Source organism: Sprattus sprattus (genome assembly GCF_963457725.1).
Source record: "Sprattus sprattus genome assembly, chromosome: 13".
Taxonomy (NCBI): domain Eukaryota; kingdom Metazoa; phylum Chordata; class Actinopteri; order Clupeiformes; family Clupeidae; genus Sprattus; species Sprattus sprattus.
Window position 1 is genome coordinate 20,343,414 of NC_137911.1, and position 20,257 is coordinate 20,363,670.

Genomic DNA, 20,257 nt, shown 5'->3' on the forward strand with positions numbered 1-20,257 from the left:
TTGCCTACCAATAGCTTACTGAGACCACGCAGAAAAGCTGATGTAAAGATGTAATAAACATATAGGCTATTGTTTATTTTGCAGTTTATGAATGGTCTTAAGTTTCCATTTATAGGCTACATAAATAAATTCCATTAATTCTGTTGCACAATACGAGGTGGAATTCTGCAAATGCACCATGTCTGTTTACCTCCTCGTCTGCGAACTATTTTCTCTCCGCAGCGCACACCAGACGAACTTTCTTTTCTGTATTCTTTATAAGGGCCGAAAGCGAGCGCGTATGCCAATGGCCACTAAGCAGTGACGCAAAGCCAATGCCTATGGGCAAGTCCGCAACACGCGCTCTTCCTCACTAAAAGCACTTCCAGCATCTCGAGCAGGACAGTTTGCTGCGGGACATGGAGAAGACAAATCCTTCGCGACTGGACCAGTGCCATTATCTGTCCAAGCAGGAGAATCACAAAAAATGGAAACTACATTCGGTGAAGTGACGACAGCGAACAAACGGTGTGTATTTAGTTTTCTCTATTGCTGACAACTTTTTTCCATACTTTTACCTTGGTAATTAGCTGCACAGCTGTTCTAATGATAAAGAGAAATGAATATACATTTTTTTTTTTTACTTCAACGTGTCATTTACCTGAAGAGCTTTTGTTAATTTTTCAGCAATGTAGCCTATTCTTATAATCTTCACTGGTAAATATTGAAAATAAATTACCTGATTTATTATCTGTTTGCTCTTTCTTGCTTCATATTAAGAAAAGTGTTCATATATTACATATATTAAGTAAAGTGTCCATTTGCATATTCATTTTGATAGAGAAATCAATAGACAGTATATGCTCAACTGTGTTTAAATAATTCAAGGGTGTTTATCCTTGCTATACAGATTGCTTTTATGATTGTAACTTCAGAAATTGATCTTAAGACAATCAAACCAATAATTAAATAAAGAGTTTTAATGTTTTTGTTCATCTGTATTGCTGTCAACATTTTTGTAATCAAAAAGGCATTCAATTAATCCACTCAGGTTGAAGGAATGAACGATTCCTTGTTTTTATAAATGCCTTGGATGAATGAAGTACAGCTTTATTGCCCTTTTAACTGATCATAAAAGTATCAAGGAACTTAATAATGCTCTTCTGTTATAGGTAATGGTACCTGAATATCAAGCAGCATAATTTATTCCAACCATCCCTCCTCCACTCGTTGGTACCAAGACTCAGCATGGTGTATGGGCAGATTCTTCACAGATGGGGCCCAGAAGATGGCTTCATCAACTTAAATGTTGGTGGCTACAAGCACAAGGTGTCACGTAGCCTTCTCCTCTGCTTTCCCCACACCCGCCTCGGACGTCTTCTTTTCTGCCACTCTGAAGCGGCCATCTTGGAGCTGTGCGACGACTACGGCGTAGCCGAGCACGAGTACTACTTCGACCGCAACCCGCGCTTCTTCCTCTACGTCCTCAACTTCTACAACACAGGGAAGATTCACCTGATGGAAGAGCTGTGTGTCTTCTCCTTCAGCCAGGAGCTGGAATACTGGGGGATCAAAGAACTGCACCTGGACTCCTGCTGTAGCAACAAGTTTCAGGAGCAAAAGGAGTGTGTTGAGTCAGGGGACTGGGACCGGGGAAGTGATGATCAGCAGCAAAATCAGATGCAAGGCAGCTGTGACTCCTCCATGGAGGAGCTGTCTGCTTTTGACAAGGACGTGGAGAAGTTTGAGGGCACCTGGTGCTCTGAGTGGCGAAAGTACATCTGGCTGCGTCTGGAGAACCCCGGGTACTCTAATTCTTCTAAGGTCATTGCTGTTGCCTCCCTGAGTGTGGTGCTCACCTCTATTGTTGCCATGTGTGTGCACAGTATGCCTGAGTTCCAGCAGGTGGATGCCAATGATAAGGCGATTGAAGATCCAGTGCTGGCTGTTTTTGAGACAGTGTGCATCATCTGCTTTTCCTTTGAGTTCATTATTCGCATGGTGGTGACCCCAAGCCTGCGCAAGTTCTCCTGCAACACACTCAACATCATCGACTTTGTCTCCATCATTCCATACTTTGCTACGCTGGCCTTTGACCCAGTGGAGGAAGAAAATGAGGAGCTTGAAAATATGGGAAAGGTGGTGCAGGTCCTGCGGCTCATGCGCATTTTCCGTATCCTTAAGCTGGCACGCCACTCCGTGGGTCTGCGTTCTCTCGGCGCCACCTTGCGTCACAGCTACAACGAGGTGGGCCTGCTGCTGCTTTTCCTTTCTGTGGGCATCTCCATCTTCTCTGTACTGATCTACTTTGTGGAGAGGGAGGATGAAGAATCAGAGCTGCAGAGTATTCCAATTGGTTGGTGGTGGGCAACTATTACCATGACCACAGTGGGCTATGGAGACACATATCCTGTCACGCTTGCTGGGAAGGTGATCGCCACGCTTTGTATCATATGTGGTCTTCTTGTGGTTGCCCTTCCCATAACCATCATCTTTAATAAGTTTTCACTCTACTATCAGAGACAGAAGGCACTGGATGCCAACCAAGACAAAAGTGAGATTAAGGGTTCTGACCCTAGCCTGCTGCACTTCCATGTTAATAACCTCTACTCACAAAATATGCACTCCTTTATCGCCGGCCTGTCCTCTAGAAGTAGTATTGGCAGTGGCGGTGACGCCACAGATGCATCCAGCATTCCAGACGTAGAGACAGTTCACCCTGTGGTATGAGTGTACAACACTGAGAGAAGACAGCCCTCTACACCAGGGGGAACAGAGAAAAGAGATAAAATAAACACAAAGCACTTTCAGCAACTCAGGGCAAAAGCATTGTTCTCTCAGTATTCTGTGCCCTTTGGGCAGCACTGGCAACACGGTCAAAGAGCCATCTTAACACAGACTCATCATCACCTGCTGCTTTGCAGCACCGGTTATATATAGGTCACTGTTGTCAGGTCAGGAAACAGTTTTATTGCTGTAAGCAAAGATCTTATGGTCTGCTCTGCTCTTTCATTAATGCTTGGAAGGTAATCAATTTGGGAAGGAAATGTTTCTTAGAAAAATACATCAGATGTTTGACATGTAATGGCATGTTACTGCATTCTTCTTTACCTTCGTCTTTGTAATCGATGAGTGCATGTGTTAAGGCTGAGGAAAGAATGGGCATATTGATTGAATAAAGTGCTATCTGTATCATGTGCGGATTTAGCTAATTGTCTTTTTGGTATGGTTCACTGTTTGTTAGTACTGCATTCTGTTTGGGTAAAAAGGATTCATTCAAACTTCTCAACCTAGAATAGATTGCACAATGATGTTCAATCTCAAAACCAAGTCTAAGGAATGCAGCTATTTTTGCATTTTCATTGATTTAAATAAAAACTTCAAAATCAACAGAATCAGATAACGTTATAATGCTCACATTAATTGATGCCATTTCAGCCTGTAACGGAAGTCCACAAAAGTGCATCCTAAACATTATCACAAGAGAGAAAGTGTAACCGTTGAATTATAGACTGGTCCTAAACTAATATTGATAAAACTATTACCTGATATTGCAATCTGATGCAATCTCAATGATAAGTGAGCAGCCTTTTAATCAATAATCATATAATGCTCATGACATAAAAACGTACTTCCATTTACAATACATTTTACTAATGCATATAATACATTACATCTTTTGTCTCAGAACTACCATAATTCAGATAATCAACCAGAAAAGGTTTCTGAACATTTCATTATAACATAAAGTGAGTGTAATTTGCTTACTGTGTTGATGTCATGGTGGTAGGGTGTATCAGTAAAGGTGGAGTGGGAGATGCTTCCCCCCATCACCCCCCTCTCTGCTCTGCTCTCTGCCTAATGCACTTGCTGTTTATTTGATTTCCCACAGCATCGCAGGCAGAAGCATTTCTAGCGCACATTGAGATATGTACATTCGATCGATGAGAGGAGGAGCGGGGGTTGCACGTGCTGGGGTTGAGGAGTGCCCTATCAGCGCAGTACTAGAGCTGCTGAATCTGCTGATGGTGTCTGAAGGTTTAGAGCAATTACAACTCCTCAGTGTCTTTGTGTTTGACTCTATGACAACCCCCCCTTTGCGCGCACACACAAAATTTGTCCGCTTGCAAAACACTACTTAAATGGAATGACGTTTTTTTTTCAACAGCACAATAACTAAATTCACCTGTACCTCAACAGGATTTACAGCGCACATGCAAATTTTATAACACGGCACATGTACACTCACAGTGGCGGTTCTACAGGGAGGCCTGGGGTGGCCCGTGCCCCCGTAGACATGGCCCTTGCCACCCCTGCGGCCACCCCGTGCTGACCAAATAAAACAAAATATGAATGTATTATGATTTTACACCGAGCGCCAAAAGCGGTACTAATGCGACGCAACGTTCTACACGGGTACATTAAAACGGCGCACTGTAGTTTGACATGTGTGGTGCTTGTTGGAGAGAGGAGCTACGATTTAAATGTTTAGCTCGCTCCCTATCATTAATGGATCGCTGGGTCTTAAGAGGAGCTGGTAGTCTGCCTGTGCCTGTAGTTGTAACCATAGTGATGATATACAACTGTCTACCGGCTGAGCTGGTGATTTTTCTGCCATATGAAGGCAGAGAAGATTTTTTTCAAGAACCAAAAGATGGAAATATCCTATGCCTGTTTACGTTCACAGATGTTATGTGTATACACAGACATCCCAAGTCTCCCTGAAGTTCCGAGAGTCTCCCGCATATTGATAACGACTCCCTGATACCCGCAAATTACTCAAAATCTCCCGGAATCTAGAGAGAGCGAGCAAGACCGCGCACACGAGACAAACGTGATCCAAACCGCGTTAGCATCTGGGTAGTGCGCTCACGACAGAGAGGGACCTAGAGACTGTGCGTGTGTGAGGCAGTGTGCGTGTGTGAGGCAGTGTGCGTGTGTGCCTCAAGTCAACCAATCAATTTTCAGTGTGGGCGGGCTTTTATCTCTTCTCCCGACCGAATTAATCAATAATAAAATTAATCAGTTCAGTGTATAGGAACAGGCCAGGGGAACCATGGCACAGGGAGAGTGCCCCCAAAAAAGAAATTTTAAGACATTTTACAACAGACTATACAAAGGTGTACCGTACCCCTGTCTTATAAAAGTGAACCACAATTACAGTCTTGCACGCTGTTCTATCTGTAACAGTGATTTCAGCATTGCCCGTGGTGGGTTTAATGACTGTAAAAGACATGTTGAGGTGAGTTCAACAAGTTTAATTTCATGTGCATATTATTCATGCCGGTTAGTTGCCAGGGCTACATGAAAACAACAAGCTCCTTTGACTTGTTTAAAGTTGCAATGGAATACAAATAAAAGCAGTTAACATAAATAGGATAGTATTAGCAGCATATAATAAATAGTATTAATTTTTATATTTTTTTTTATATTTTTCATTTTAATTTTTTATGACCCTACCTCTCTTGCACCTGCACTCATTCTTATAATGTTAAGTTAAGTTATACATGTTTATATGTTTTTAAAGTAATATAAGTTTAAATATCATTTGTTGCGGTTTTTTTATGTGCCCCCCTGGTTAAACCCTGGCCCCTCCTTGGCCCCCCTAGTAAAAATGGTCTAGAACCGCCACTGACACTCAATTAAAGCCAACAGCAAATAAACAAAATACACCTCTCTCTAGACTCAAATAAGAGATACGTAACTGCGACTACACGCAAAGGCTCTGTCTACATTAAAAGTGAGAAATAAAAAATATTAACAGTCATTCGCATCATTTATAATTGCTTAACCTTTCTGATAGGATTTGGATGTAGCTTCCTGGAGGAGTGTCACATTCATTCTAAACTCTTGATGTATTTGTATTCCCGGAGCAAGTTGCCAAATGGTTAGTTTGCTGAAATTGCTGACATTCATCCTTTCAGGTTTCATACCGCCATACAGTCAAACATTATTCCCCCTGCATAAGCAGGTTGCATTCTTTATTTATTCACAGCAGTTGAGTAAAATGATCACCTGCCTGTGAGACTAACATCACCCATATATTTATATAGCACTGACATTTCAGCGCAGCTGTTCAGGTAAAGTGCCTGTGAAGTGTCCATCAATCCAGAGGTGTGGCTTACCTTCTCATTCATCCAGAAAATAAGACACATCTGTCAAAGGCTTCAGTCACCTTAAGATAGATTCAGTTTTATGGCACATTCGGTACCAGTACACCGTAGAGGTTTGCTCTATGCCCTGATTTGTAAAAATAAAATGCAGATAAATGATGCAAAAAAAAATTTATACTTATACTATACTGATGATTATTGTGTCTTTTGAGAAAATCTGTGTTAAACACATCGTTTTTTTGTGTAAAAGTTTCCAGTTTGTTAGCACAGCTCAGAAAAATGAAGACAGTTTTGAAGCAAATCGAATCAACAAAGCTAACATAGGTGAGCACTTAGATGTGTTCATGTGTTCCTCTCTATCTCTCCCAAACTTGCACTGGTCATTGATTATGTCTCCTCTGGAAGTGTTTGGGATTCCTAAGCAGTGCGCCAGTTAACGCTGTTTGATTTCCTCTCACACGGAGATGGAGGACTGGCAGCAACCATCCAGGCATAACCCACCTCTGTATGTTTTTGTTTTCTAATGTTTTCCATAAAACTTTTCACCTTGTGAACTATACATTCGATGCCTAAAGATACACAAGGTGTGGGATACAAACTCTAAAGGTGGTCTTGATAGATGACCACATTTTTATTATTTTCTTTAATACGTTTGTGTGGTTTTATTCATCCGTTTTTGTTCAATTGTGCCAGTTTAGTGAAGTAAATATGAAATGATGGATGCCCAGAATGGCTTGATGGCTTACAGCTGTAATATTTAAACTGAGATTGAAACCTGTGTGGAAAATATTTTTTTTAAGTACCTCCCAACTCTTTGACCATGGTTTACATGTTGCAGCAGCATGGCAATATCGTCATTCACACTTTAACTGTCAAAGCCATCTATTTCTTGCTGCCCAACATCCCTCTTCATCATGTGAACACTCTCAACAACACTCTTAGGTCTAGAAAACCTCAGGTTGAAGCTATCTGTCAAAGGTTTTCAGAGTGGAAATTGGAAACCGAGACTGGCACTGAGTTGAGAATAGAGTTTGGATTTGAAGTCAGCACACGGGCACTGCACTCCTTTCAGCTGAGATGACACTGTGAAAGGGGTAAAAGGAAGTGTTGGTAATTGGGTACGTTTCTCACATCAGTTTGCTCACTCACATCCCAGTGAGGTAGTCTTTGTTGTTTGAGTGTTGAGGCGTGATAGAAAGTAGTATCGGTATCAGAGGAGCCTGTTGCAGTCGTTACTCTATTAGCAAGATGTTTTTAGTTACAGTCTGAGGAAATGTTTGTGGTAGATGTGTAATTCTCTACCCCCCCTCCCCCCCCCCCCCCAATTCATAACATCTGTTACATGCACACGGGCACTGCACTCCTTTCAGCTGTCCCAGTAGTCTTTTTCATCTACACACAATATATATGAATGAAGCTTCTGAAATGTTAGATTATCGAGATGATTGACCTGAAATATTGTTTTTGTCTGTTGAACCCCCTTTTCAAGGAGCCTTCATTTGTTTTTTTTCTCAAAATGATGATGCACCTTTGTTGAAAAGAGGTGGCTATTTATAGAAGGCTTTCACAATATTTTTGCAGATTGCTGATGTCAAGAGGTGACATCCACTTCTGATCTGCCCAAAGGGTTGAATCCAAATGGACAATCAGGGTGAAATGCTTCAGCTGAACACATAAAACCCCTCTTGTGTGATTGATTATGTGACAGAACATGGAGACAGTTCAGAAGCTACTTCACCACAGAACAGCATCCAGTTTGACCTTCCTTAACTACGTTTATGACTGACAAAATGGGCCCAGAACATTTTTTTTTGTGTATAATGAACTGCACATGTTATTCAACATAAGGTTTTTTTTTTTGTTGCTGATGCTGCTCTTTGGTTGATTGATTTTTTCTCACAGATATATATATCATCATATTATTATTTGGTCTCACAGATATCCACCTCGGCCCTTTATGAATTCACTATATGATTCAATCTGCTTATCTATGCCCAAAAACAAAGAGGTAAGCACACAATGATGCAGATTCACTAACATTCAATCAAATTCAACAGAGATGTCCTGCACATTTGTTTTCAAAGACGCATCTCTTTACCTAACCTGTTTATATGCTATTTTTAAACTTCGTAGTCAAATGGTTCATATTGATTCCCATCTTTACGGCCTGGCTCTTCTTTGTTGTGTTCTAATGGAAAGACACATAGATTTCCTGATGCCCACCCAGCGCTGACGCTCTTGAACTGGAGCAGAGTGTGGAGAGTTGGACTATACCATAACAGATTTACTGTGACATAATCTCTGTTGGTACATTCAGGTCCCTACAGACAGCCATTTAGTTACCAAAGGAACTACTGAGTAAGTTAGACGTATAGTCCACTTATTTTATTAAGTCTCTCTCTGAAGGATTTATAAAAGTACTGCTAAAGAAATGTACTTTGGCTCAATGTCTTATTTGTTGGTTATACAGTAAATTCTAGTTGACTCATTTGGCAAAGCTCATGCCCCATCTTAGTGCACTTTTATGAGATCTTTAAAATGGTCTAAATGATACTCTGGCCTTAATGCCGAGTTCAACGTTTCTAAAGTCTGTCTTTTTTTCCTTTTGGCTCACTCGGCAGGATGGTTGAAAGTATTACTGCCGGGACGTTCCTCTGTGAACTGGATGGTTGTACTTTTTTTTGCCATAATAATGCCCTTGTCTTCTCCTCTCAGTTGAATGGAGTTTAAAATGGGAGTGATAACAATCTTTGGACTGGATTCATGCTGACATTGAACAAGTGCATGACAGAAACGGCAGAGTATATCACTCTAATTCAGTGTTCTTTTGAATTAAAGTCACACTTAACCACCTACTTACACCTCTCACTTTTTTTATTTCACTGGCATCCTGAGTCAGATTAAAGACTAAAACTGTATTCATTTCTCATGATTTTGGAGCAGGTCACCCCAGACAAAGAGTTCAAAGAAACTCAGCGAGGATGGTGATAATCAGAGAGGAAGAAAACGGATTGGTCAGATAAGATCAGAAAGATTTACTGTGTCAGCAAAGCTTGAGATACCAATCAGATGGGCTTGAAAGACAAACAAGTGATGTCCTAGAGAAAGGGTAATCAATGTTTGATGAGGCGTGCACTGCAACATTTTTGGAGAGATAACAACCAAAGGTCTCAGGACTAAGCTACTACAAGTGTGACATTGGGTTGCTTGCACCTGTGTGGGTGGAAATAGTGTGCTTGCAGAGGGGGGCTATTTCATGACAGAGATGTTAGAAAATTGTATGCTTTTCGAAGTAGAAATGAGATCTGAAGGATTGATGGTCTCATTCAGACGTATTAGAGGTGACCATGGAAGAGAAAAACAACTGATTATGTTTGTCACATGAAAATTACTTTTGTGCCTTTTGTCATTCCAACAGCAAATATGGGTAGAAAAAGAGGCTGTGGTTTATTTTCTGTGCAAATTGCAAAAAGAAGATACTAATTTGATGAGAGATCATATAAGATTTGAGTCAGGCAAGCAAATTGTGCAGCTTTTCGCAAACCAGTGTGTAACATGTGGATGTTTAATAAATCAGTGGGTCAGAACATTCACTGTGAGTGAATAGAACTGTGGACTGTCATTGTTCAAAACTGAAGAAGGAGAAGGTCACTGACTGCAGCGCTAAAAGTTGTATAGGTAGCTAAATATCACCGTCACGATCATTCCTGAAAGGCTCATTGCCATAGGTTATCCTCACCCTCTGCACCACAATCAATTTATTTTACATTCAGCCTCCAAAACAGGTAGCTTAGCGTCGTGTTTCTCCGTCTTTGTGCAAGGAGAGCTGACAGTGTTTGCTTTCTCACTCTCTTAAACAAAATAAGTCATTATGATTCAGGGCATGCAGAATAGATTGTAATTGTGATACAACTACTGTGTAACAGGACATATTAAAGGCGGCGAGAGAGAAAAAACACATAGAACTACTGAAGCATGGTATAGAATTCAACATAGGCTATGAGAATATATGCGTGTGAGCCTTCCTCAACCATGTGTTTATTATGAGTTGTTAACTTATCCTGGGGCTAAGCCATTTCTTTAAAATTATATCCATGGTTCATGACGCGACAACTAACTGTAGGCTCAGCGTCCTCAGGGTACAGTCGATTACTGTGTAATCTCTGTACCTACGGGATGATTTTCAGACGACCTGATTGGCCATGCACAGACATAGCCTTCTGGTGAGCGGGTGCTCAAGCTAAAAAGGGCACCACACTCACTAACAGTTATTCATGGTAAAATGAAGTTTTATATAAAATAAAGGCTAACATTGACATCCAAATATTTTATTGCATCATAGACTATTAACCATGTTATCCATATTTATTACTTGTTATGCATTCATATGTTACCTGACAAAGTCACTAGTGGAGATGACTCATTTTCATTGAGGTCTATCATCTAGTTAGGCTACTTGGCTCACACAGGCTGCATCGAGATGCTTTTATAGCGGTTTAAGTACACAACAGTGGCTAACAATGTCAATGCTTAGGTCACAGTGACATTACCTGGGCGTCACTAGTGAGTGTTGATTTGTGTGTGTTTACTGCAGTTGTTGTCAAGGAAAGTCAAAGGGGGAAAAGCAGAGGCTCGTTGGTCTCGCAAAATGAGAACCACACAACCAAATATAGTTGTCGGCATGGTGACAGCAGGCTTTAAAACTAAGTCAGGAGCTTGAGCACCACCTGGGGTCTATCTGTGTGTGTGCCTGAGAAACTAGGACATAGAAATTAATACCATATCAGGGTTTAAGCCCAAGTAAGGATGGTAGAAGTTCCTGCTTTTATATGCATTTAAGGCATTACAGGATCACCTCTACAGATTTGATCTCAGTTAGGTGAGGGACAAAATCTCACGATCAGTAATTCATAAATACAGGGTTGACATTGTTCAAAAATAGAGGCCACTTTAACAATGCAAGGAAAAGGAGTTTGGCCCAAACTTTGAGGATTTAAATTGTAATTATTCATCACAAAACCGCATCAGTGTATTAGGCGCTCAGCATGAATCTGAGACAATGTATATGTGGTTTGTCTCTATGTTTTGCTAACTTGCATTCCTGAAATTGTTAGGATTTGATTCTGTAGCTGAAAGACAATACAACAAGAAACCTTGCATTTTGAGTATTGATTCCTTTTCCGAACCGCCAACCTCATGCTTTTAGAGCTTTATGGCAGGCTATGCCATACAGTAAAGACACAGAGCAAAGAACACTGGAGTGTCCCACTTGTTTCTGTGCCGCCGTCCTCTGGGCTTATAGATATAGGATTTCATTATGTGTATGGGAAGCATATGAGTGGAAATGTGTTTGCCATTTTAAACCACTACAGAGTCCCATGTAGAAATGGATTGTCCTTTGGAGACGTTACAATTTGCATATGATCAATACATAAAATGATTTCCATATTATTCCGTATCCATATTGATATGTATTATCCAGAACTGGGTGTGTTGCAGGCCTGATATGGGTGGAGTTTCTCCCTAGAAACAATGATCATTATGAAATGTGATTATTATTGTTACTTATTGTTATTGCTACTATCTTTACTATTACTATTGTGTTCAATTAAATGTGGCACAAGCACAACATTGTGGAAGGAGCTCATGTTGAAATACCGAAGTATTCAAATGACAGCAAACATACGTATGCTAAAGCCTTGATAAAATGTACGACTACATACAGTATCAAGTGAAATCTAAAATGACAGAAGATATTTTCATGACAAATATTTTGTTTCTGTCAGTGTGGTGATTTGCTTTACCCTTGGGTGATGTAATGGCTTCATCATGGGTGGAGTACCTGTCATTTTAGGCCATAGAAATGGATGGGATGATTCATGATGATGTTGTAGATCAGCCTAATGCAACACTCAAAGACAACATTTGCATAGACATATTCTAAAGCAAACAAATAACACAGTTAAACGAGTGCACATGAGTCACATTTTCTATATTTGTATTTTATATTCTACTGGCTTTGGTGTTTCTGTGTCACCTCTAATTCATTTCTCTAGTCCAGGCTTCTCGGCTCGCCTCCTTTCAGAGTCTTGTATTCCTGCTCCAAGCTCACGTAATTGATGTCAATGTAATCACATTGCTCTTGACAGTCTAAATCAGGACTGCTCAGCAAAGGAGGATTGCCATGATGAGATCAGTCAGGTTGTGCAGAGTTGAGAAAACATACAGAGCAGGATGAAACTTCCATTGGTCTCTCCTACAATATTGTTATTTCCCCCCATTGTAGTGACACACCACTACACCCCCCACCACCCCACACCACACTCTATGCCTGTCTACTGAGGTGAGAGGTGACTAGAAAAGTGAAGCAGAGTAAACAAAAATAACTGCAATGCACCACTCTCACTACCATGGTTAGGAAGGTAACTTTTGAAAATGTATGAGGTCACAGATTACTGGTTATAAACGTAATAAGTTATGTAAATATTTTAATGACTATCAAAGTGATGTAACTTGTTATATTTGATTGCTTTTGATTCGTTTTTGACCAGGAGATGAAAGGCGGTGCAAATTCAAACCAGAGAGCTGATCATATACAACACTCAAAATTTGAGCCTGTATAAATTGCAAATAGATGCAAAGCAGTATAATGAATATTACATTTTATGTATAAGGTTTAAAGCTTTTTACGGAACATAATGTAACCCCTTTGTAATCAACATTTTGATAAGTAACTGTAATGGATTACACTTATTTTGCAATTTAATTACATAACACCGTACATGTAATTTGTTACTCCCAGCCCAGCCTACTACACAATAAACCAATACAAAAGGGAAGAAACAGGCACATGCAGAGGTTCATTTGTTGTGAAGTAATGAAAGTAATAATAATAATAATAATACATTTTATTTATATGGCGCCTTTCAAGAGACCCAAGGTCGCCTTACAACATTGAAAAAATTAAAAATACATTGAATTATAAAAATACATTGAAAAAAATACATTGAATTATAAAAAAAATACATTGAATTATACATTATACGGCAACAACTTTACAGGTTATAGGCCTGCTTAAACAGGTGCGTTTTGATTAGTTTTTTAAAAAGAGCGATTGAGTATGGGTCAATGTTCCTGATGTCAGGGGGAAGGGAGTTCCAGAGGTGAGGGGCAGAGCGGCTGAAGGCTCTGGATCCCATGGTGGACAGATGGGCTTGGGGGACGGTCAGGGTGATGGAGGAAGCAGACCTGAGAGACCGGGTAAGGACATTGATGTGGAGGAGGTCAGAGAGGTATGGAGGGGCGAGGTTATGGATTGCCTTAAATGTGTGGAGGAGGATTTTGAAATTTATGCGGTGTTCAATGGGAAGCCAGTGGAGTTGATGCAGAACGGGGGTGATGTGATTGATGGATGGCGTCCTAGTGACGATACGGGCAGCAGCATTTTGTACCAGTTGGAGTTTATGGAGAAGTTTGTGTGGGAGACCAAAGAGAAGGGAATTGCAGTAGTCCAGGCGGGAAGTGACAAGGGAGTGAACCAGGATTGCGGCGGTGTTGGGAGTGAGTGAGGGGCGGAGGCGGTTGATATTGCGGATGTGAAAGTAGGCAGATCGAATGGTGTTGTTGATGTGGGTATGGAATGATAGGGTGCTGTCGAGGACAACACCCAGGCTTTTAACCTGAGGAGAGGGGGTAACCAAGGAGTTATCTATGGTGAGGGTGAAACTGGGGTGTTTGGTGAGGGTGTGTTTGGAGCCAATGAGGACTGCCTCAGTTTTTTCACTGTTAAGCTTCAGGAAATTTGAAGAAAACCAGGATTTGATTTCCTGTAGTCAGGTTGTTTGATTCACTGATATGAGCAAAAACAGCATCTAGTTTAAGAATTAGCAGGCCAGGCACAGCTTTTTCACTGGACTATCAAGACAATCAAAGCACTGATTTATTGCAGTATCATAGCCTTACACATGTGGCTTGTGCATCTCTGTCTTTGCACTTAAACTTAATGTGTTGATAAAACAGCTGCTGTCCCCCCACAGTACATTTAGACTTAAATTTGGATTGAACGATGACTGCATGCTTCATTTTCATTGGCATACTAGTCCTCCTTTTCCCAGCCGACAAAAATATAGCAGTTAGACTTTAAACCATTCCACCATATTGGTATAAACAATTGTCATCGGAAGATATCTTTGTGTTTTCTTCTAGAAACAGTAAGTTTCCCTTCCTAAAAGTGTTGCCTTGCTCACATGCTGTGGCAATCACCCTTAAGGGAAAGCAGTGAAGTGACAGCAAAAGTAAAAACCGAGGGAGAGAGCTTCCCATGGAATGATAGCAAATGACTAGATCTAAAGCCCCCTGCTCCTTCCTCGCTGAAGGAAGGTGGATTTCACATGAAGCGCACCCATAAATCAGATCCTAACCTCCGGTGTCTGAAATGCTGACAGGACACAAACGGTGGCAGTACAGTAGCTGAAGTCAGCGGAACATTTGCATGACAGTCTCTGCAATGTTTCATGCGGTTTCATGCAGCAGGGCAGAGTGTTGCGTTACTAAATGTGGTGAACTTTCAAACAGTGAAAGTTGAGCTGACATCAGAAGAACAGGCTTATCTCACAGATCTACTTTCAGTGGATGACACTGAAAAATGTCATGTGTTTGCATTTTTCAGTGCAATAATTTTGTATGGCTATATTGTATGCAGCTGGTTGCCGCAAGATGAAACCATTTAGTCATGGCTCTGTCCCATTCCATCAGTCCACAGTTTGTGTGACTAAGAACAGGTGGATATACTGTATGTAGTTAGTTCAGTGAATTATACCTCTCTCGTTAAAGCATACACCGTTCTCTGAGTTGCCTTTCATCTAGACAAAACTAGAAGTTTCACTCATAGTGCACCCTCAGTATGCATAAGTCATCTCTTGACTGCCAAGGTAGAGGAATTTGTTGCGGGCGTGCCGGTCTGTGACCTTCTGACCTATGTCGTCACGTCACTGACCTAGCTAACAAATAAAGCCCAATTAAATATATTTTTCTTTATTTCTATATCAACTCTGGAAACACAGACAAGACAATAAGACCATAGTGTGCATCTCATGTAACTCAAATTGAAAAAAATAAATTGTGAGGCTCTACTGGTCTGGTGGTGCGCTACTGTGACTGTGTCCATTTAAGCCATCAAAATTCATTGGGGCTGTCACTGACATCAGACAACACAAAGACTGATGGAAGTTGGGACTTTATTGAAACCAGTCACAGCCAGGGGAAGTTGTAATGTAGAATCAAATCAAATTATTTTAAAATGTATGTGTGTGCATCATATTAATCTTTCTTGTTCTTTAACCTTTGAGTGACTAAAAAATAGTGAACTGAACTTTGAGCTGTTAAGTGGATGAAAAACAAAATAGTTTTAAACTCTGTCATTGGTGTAAGCCATGTCCATTGAGGATATCCCAAGGAAATGCATGAAGGCATTCACTTCCTGCCCCTGTCAGATATCCACAAGCCTATAGTCAGAAACAAAACAGAAAAAACGAATCTCTCACAAGAAAACAATACAAGTCATTTACACAAAGCATTCATTCAGCAAACCAATAATTGTAGATGAGCACCAAGTCGAGCACTCAGAGGGACATACTTATGGAATGACTCCTTATGTGGGACTGGTGAGGTTGAAATAATGGATCAGTCAGGGGTCGTCTATGGGCTGTCTGTGTAGATACCAGTGTCCGATCAAAATGCACACTGCCAATGCTTTAGCTCAGTGGAGCCTAAACAGCTGCAACTTCTTCATCATCGTGCAACCGTTGATGGTCAGACAGGGAACTCTCTGTCACTGTTATTGGAGAGAATTACCATTACTTTTTACTAAATCTGAGTTCGATAATCAGAAGAGTCGAGAGTCAAGGTTGAAGAGAACTGGAAGCTGGTTTATTGCCACGCACACGCCAACAGGAGACAGGACTCCGGAATCCAAAATCTAACTAGACACAGACTGCATGCACACTTTATAGTCATCAGGTATCCTGAAATATATGTGACATTTCCCCAAGTTATCTCCAAATAAGAGAGAGATTCTCCAAATAGGTGGTGCCGGATCGTCTAAAGAGATGTCACAGCTGGTGTCTTGCTAAGTTTACTTTTAAGTTACAGTAAGTAAAAACTCTCTGTCTAGCCGTTAGGCCTAAAATACAGTGAACTCTGCTTTACCATTTAAGGCAGGGGTCTTCAACGTTTTTCAGGCCAGGGACCCACAAACTTATGGCGAGATGAGCAGGGACCCCCTACTATATAAATTGCATAAAATTTTGTTTATAATATACTGGGCCTAGTGCCAAATAAACATAGCTACCCTTTTATTGTGTCGATGGCACACATCCTCCCACATTAGTGAGATGTATCTTCTTTTCAATTACTCCTGACTGACACGATCCAACGGATGACGGAGGAGGAGTCTGGCGCATGGAGTTGTGTTGACAACATAGATGTTATAGTGAGATTGACAGGTCAACAAACCAATCACACCGCTAGCAGGTTGTTAAGATTGTAGGTAGTAGCATGCTAACATTAGCTAGGAAGCTCACACACCTCGCAAATCCTCACTTATTTTTCAGTTACAATTAACGTTTTTTGACCTTGTACAGTGTCTATTTCTCTTTTTTTAATTATTTTTTATTTTTTTATCTAAGCAAAAAAATGTCACTAACAATTTATAGTAATAGAATATTAATAAGCACGCTAAAGTTGAAGAATGGACCAGAGGCAGAGTCAGTTTCTGGAGGTTGTATTTCAACATGGAGACCCCTCTTGGTTGTTGGTTCAAGGAAAGTCTAACCTGATAGCAGTATGCTATCGCATTTTATACAATTCAGGTTACAGTACAAAGGGAGAGGGGAAGGGCCACACCCTTTTAGGTGAGAGAAGGGGGGTGGGATACAGTGAGAGGGTCACCTATGGGGGGATGGGGATGCCAGGACACAAGGCCTCTAGCAGGAAGAGGGGGGGGGAGGGTCACATGTCATTTGCATTGGATCTCAGTGAGAGACAGACATAGTATACATTTAGAGTGAGTTGTAGATACAGAGCAGTACATGTTTACCTATAATAATAACAATAATTCCAGTTCCATCAATAGGTACAAACAAGACCAGCTATGGAGTTTGGTCCGCCATCTTTTATTTTTGACCTTCGCGCTCTTTAGACTTGAGCAGAAACGCGATCTGATTGGCTAGTGCCTGTGCATGAAAGGTGCTGTGAGTGAACCGGTGCCCAGCTTGAGAGAGCTCCTGTGGGTAGCTGAATGTGTCGATTGGGCTGAAAGATAACGTCTTCTCGATGAATTTATACGTTCGCTACAATATGTTGGATTTATGTTAATGTGAATTTAAAGGAATAAATACAATTCTGATTTGGAAGACATTTAAATGTGTGGGGAAAAAAATTGGTTGAATTAAATATATATATTTTTTTTTTAAATATTAAAAAAATTATCTTATCAACCAAAGATTTCGCGACCCCCATGCAGTACCTCCGCGGACCCCCTGTTGAAGACCCCTGCGCTACAATATGTTGGATTTATGTTAATGTGAATTTAAAGGAATAAATACAATTCTGATTTGGAAGACATTTAAATTTGTGGGGAAAAAAATTGGTTGAATTAAATTATTATTATTTTTTTTTAAATATTAAAAAAAATTATCTTATCAACCAAAGATTTCGCGACCCCCATGCAGTACCTCCGCGGACCCCCTGTTGAAGACCCCTGATTTAAGGTACACTGGAGCACCCAAGAGCCACACTTATTAATAAAGAAAGAGGAGATGCTTGGTTTAACTTAAACTGATAATTCAGGCCTACATACTCGCCCCTTTGTGAATTAATTCACACCTTATTCTAATACATGTTATAACCTAAACATTTACTACTACATTACACAGCAAACGAGCACACTTTTACTTCTACAGCAAAGCCTATAATTAACCTTATTCTAAACATCACTTCAATCCAAACACTTAATACAGCTGTATCACCAACTTCCAGTAGTTTACATCACAGAACAATAATGCCTCCCTAGGGTACGCCTAGGAGAGTTTCACAACACACAGACCATGGACCATTCCCATATGGCCTGTCATATGAAAAATAAAAAATACTCAAGTACAGAAATATAGCTTTGTCTAAAAACTACAAGCACATTTCTTCTACTTACATTAAGGCACTCTCCGTTTGTCTAAACCAATACACACACAATTTTAATATAGAAGTTAACTTCACTATGGATATTCAATTTCTTTTTACCCATTACACTTTCACATTCTTCTCTAGGAGGTATAGTTCCTTGAGAGGCCTTTCTGTATATGAGGGAAAATCCTCCAAATAATAATAATACCACCCCCCTTTGTTCACATCATACATTATTACATATTCCCTGAGTTATGACATTATACTCATCAGTAAATGAACTACTGCATTATACTTTTGATACATAACACATGAAAGCTGGTGTTGTGATTCTTCGACTTCCTTTGAGTTTGCCGTAGAATCAGAGGTTGCGATAGTGGTAAACCACTTATCGCTCTGCCTGGCGAGGGCAGACTAGCACTTGATTTTGGCTTGCTACTTTGTTTGTTTCTTTTTTTCCAGGACTAATGTGGTCTGGTCACCCAGTTCCCGCATGTCACCGTTGGAGTCAGGACTGCCTCCCTGACCCATAACTTCTTAGTTGCTCATAACCTGTAACATTTCAAGTGCTTCATCGTTACCATAAGACATTGTTAACCCCACTCGGCTTTCACTTTTATCAACCAACACTGTCATCTGGGTAAATTGAGAAGCTATTGCTCTGACTGCAAGTGACCTGCAACAAGGAATAACACAACATACAATTAGACTAAACACCAATACGATTAGTGCAATGACACCAAGTACTGAAGCAAACCAGGTCCCCCATCCCCCGAAGATGCTCCTGAACCAGTCTGATAATACAGAACCCATCTCAGGGGGGCCTGCATTCTGCTTCAGCTCTGTCCGCAAATTGAACAGTTTATTCATTGCTATTGTGAAATTCCCCCCAGGTGCTGTGTTGTTGGGGATAAAAGTACAACAGTAACTCCCCATTTTAGCACACACTCCACCTTCTTTTGCTAGCATCCAATCCAAAACCATGCGATTCTGCATAGTCATTCTAGAGGTAGCATCGAGCTGCTGACCCAATGCACCTAGTGCATCTGAGGTGTAGTTGATAAATCTTTGCTGATTGTAATAGATGTAATTAATCCATTCTGTGTTTTTGTTTATACTTATCCAAGGGAGAATTGACTCAAAGCCAGCACCAACTTCATCCCTAGCCTTAAACTCAGGTGGGATTCCCCTGGGTTGCCCAATAGCATTTAAGTATCCCCCGTATGCAAATGGTCTGGTGGCCCCTTCCTCATCCTCAACATCACTCTCCTCTACTTTCCTTTTTTTTCTAAGATGATTCTCCTCGAATCTGCCCCCGTCTATGCTACTGTCCACGTCGATAACTTTTGTTCGTTGCATTATGGCTACTCTAGCACATTTCCCTGTCCAATCATGAGGTAGAGTGTTTCTTAATCCATATCCTTTTCCACAAGCCCACCATATATCATCTAATGGAGCATCCTGTGGAGAATGGGGGAAATTTTGTGCATACATAAATGTTCTTTGACCGTCTAGGAATCTATCCATTTCAGTACAGTTAGTCATGCCTTGTTTACGTTTGATGGGAACAAGTCCTCGTAGCTCCCATGCTTGCCTGTATACCATAGATTTCTTATTTGAAGTGTTAAACCACTGGTACCCAGTGTCCAAGTTCTATTACAATTTCCTTCAAAAATACCCACATTTTCCCCACCATGCACTTTATCAGTCATGTCAAAACATTCGTAATTGAAATATTCTTCTACAGTGTAGTCACGGATTTCCGCTAAATCAGTTTCTGGCCAATTGTGTACATCTATTTTACAATGGTCTCACAATGTGTATGCAACACCCTTTTCAACATGAAATTTCCTATTTCTATCTGAATGACTTCCCATGTACAGTGCCACTTGAAAGTATGTGAACCCCTTGAGCACTAAGAGTTTTCTGTTGTTTTACCATGATTTTTCATTTTTTTTCATCACCAATTTTCCATAGATGAAATGTCA

General features: G+C 40.6%; 1 protein-coding gene across 1 annotated transcript; it reads left to right on the forward strand.

Moving 5' to 3' along the window:
- Nucleotides 1–1,227: 1,227 nt before the first annotated feature.
- kcns3a (potassium voltage-gated channel, delayed-rectifier, subfamily S, member 3a) lies at nt 1,228–2,709 on the forward strand (the record flags this gene model as incomplete). The annotated part of the gene is made up of 1 exon (XM_080850366.1): nt 1,228–2,709. The coding sequence occupies one exon, from the start codon at nt 1,228–1,230 to the stop codon at nt 2,707–2,709; it is 1,482 nt and encodes a 493-aa protein (XP_080706492.1).
- Nucleotides 2,710–20,257: the final 17,548 nt, after the last annotated feature.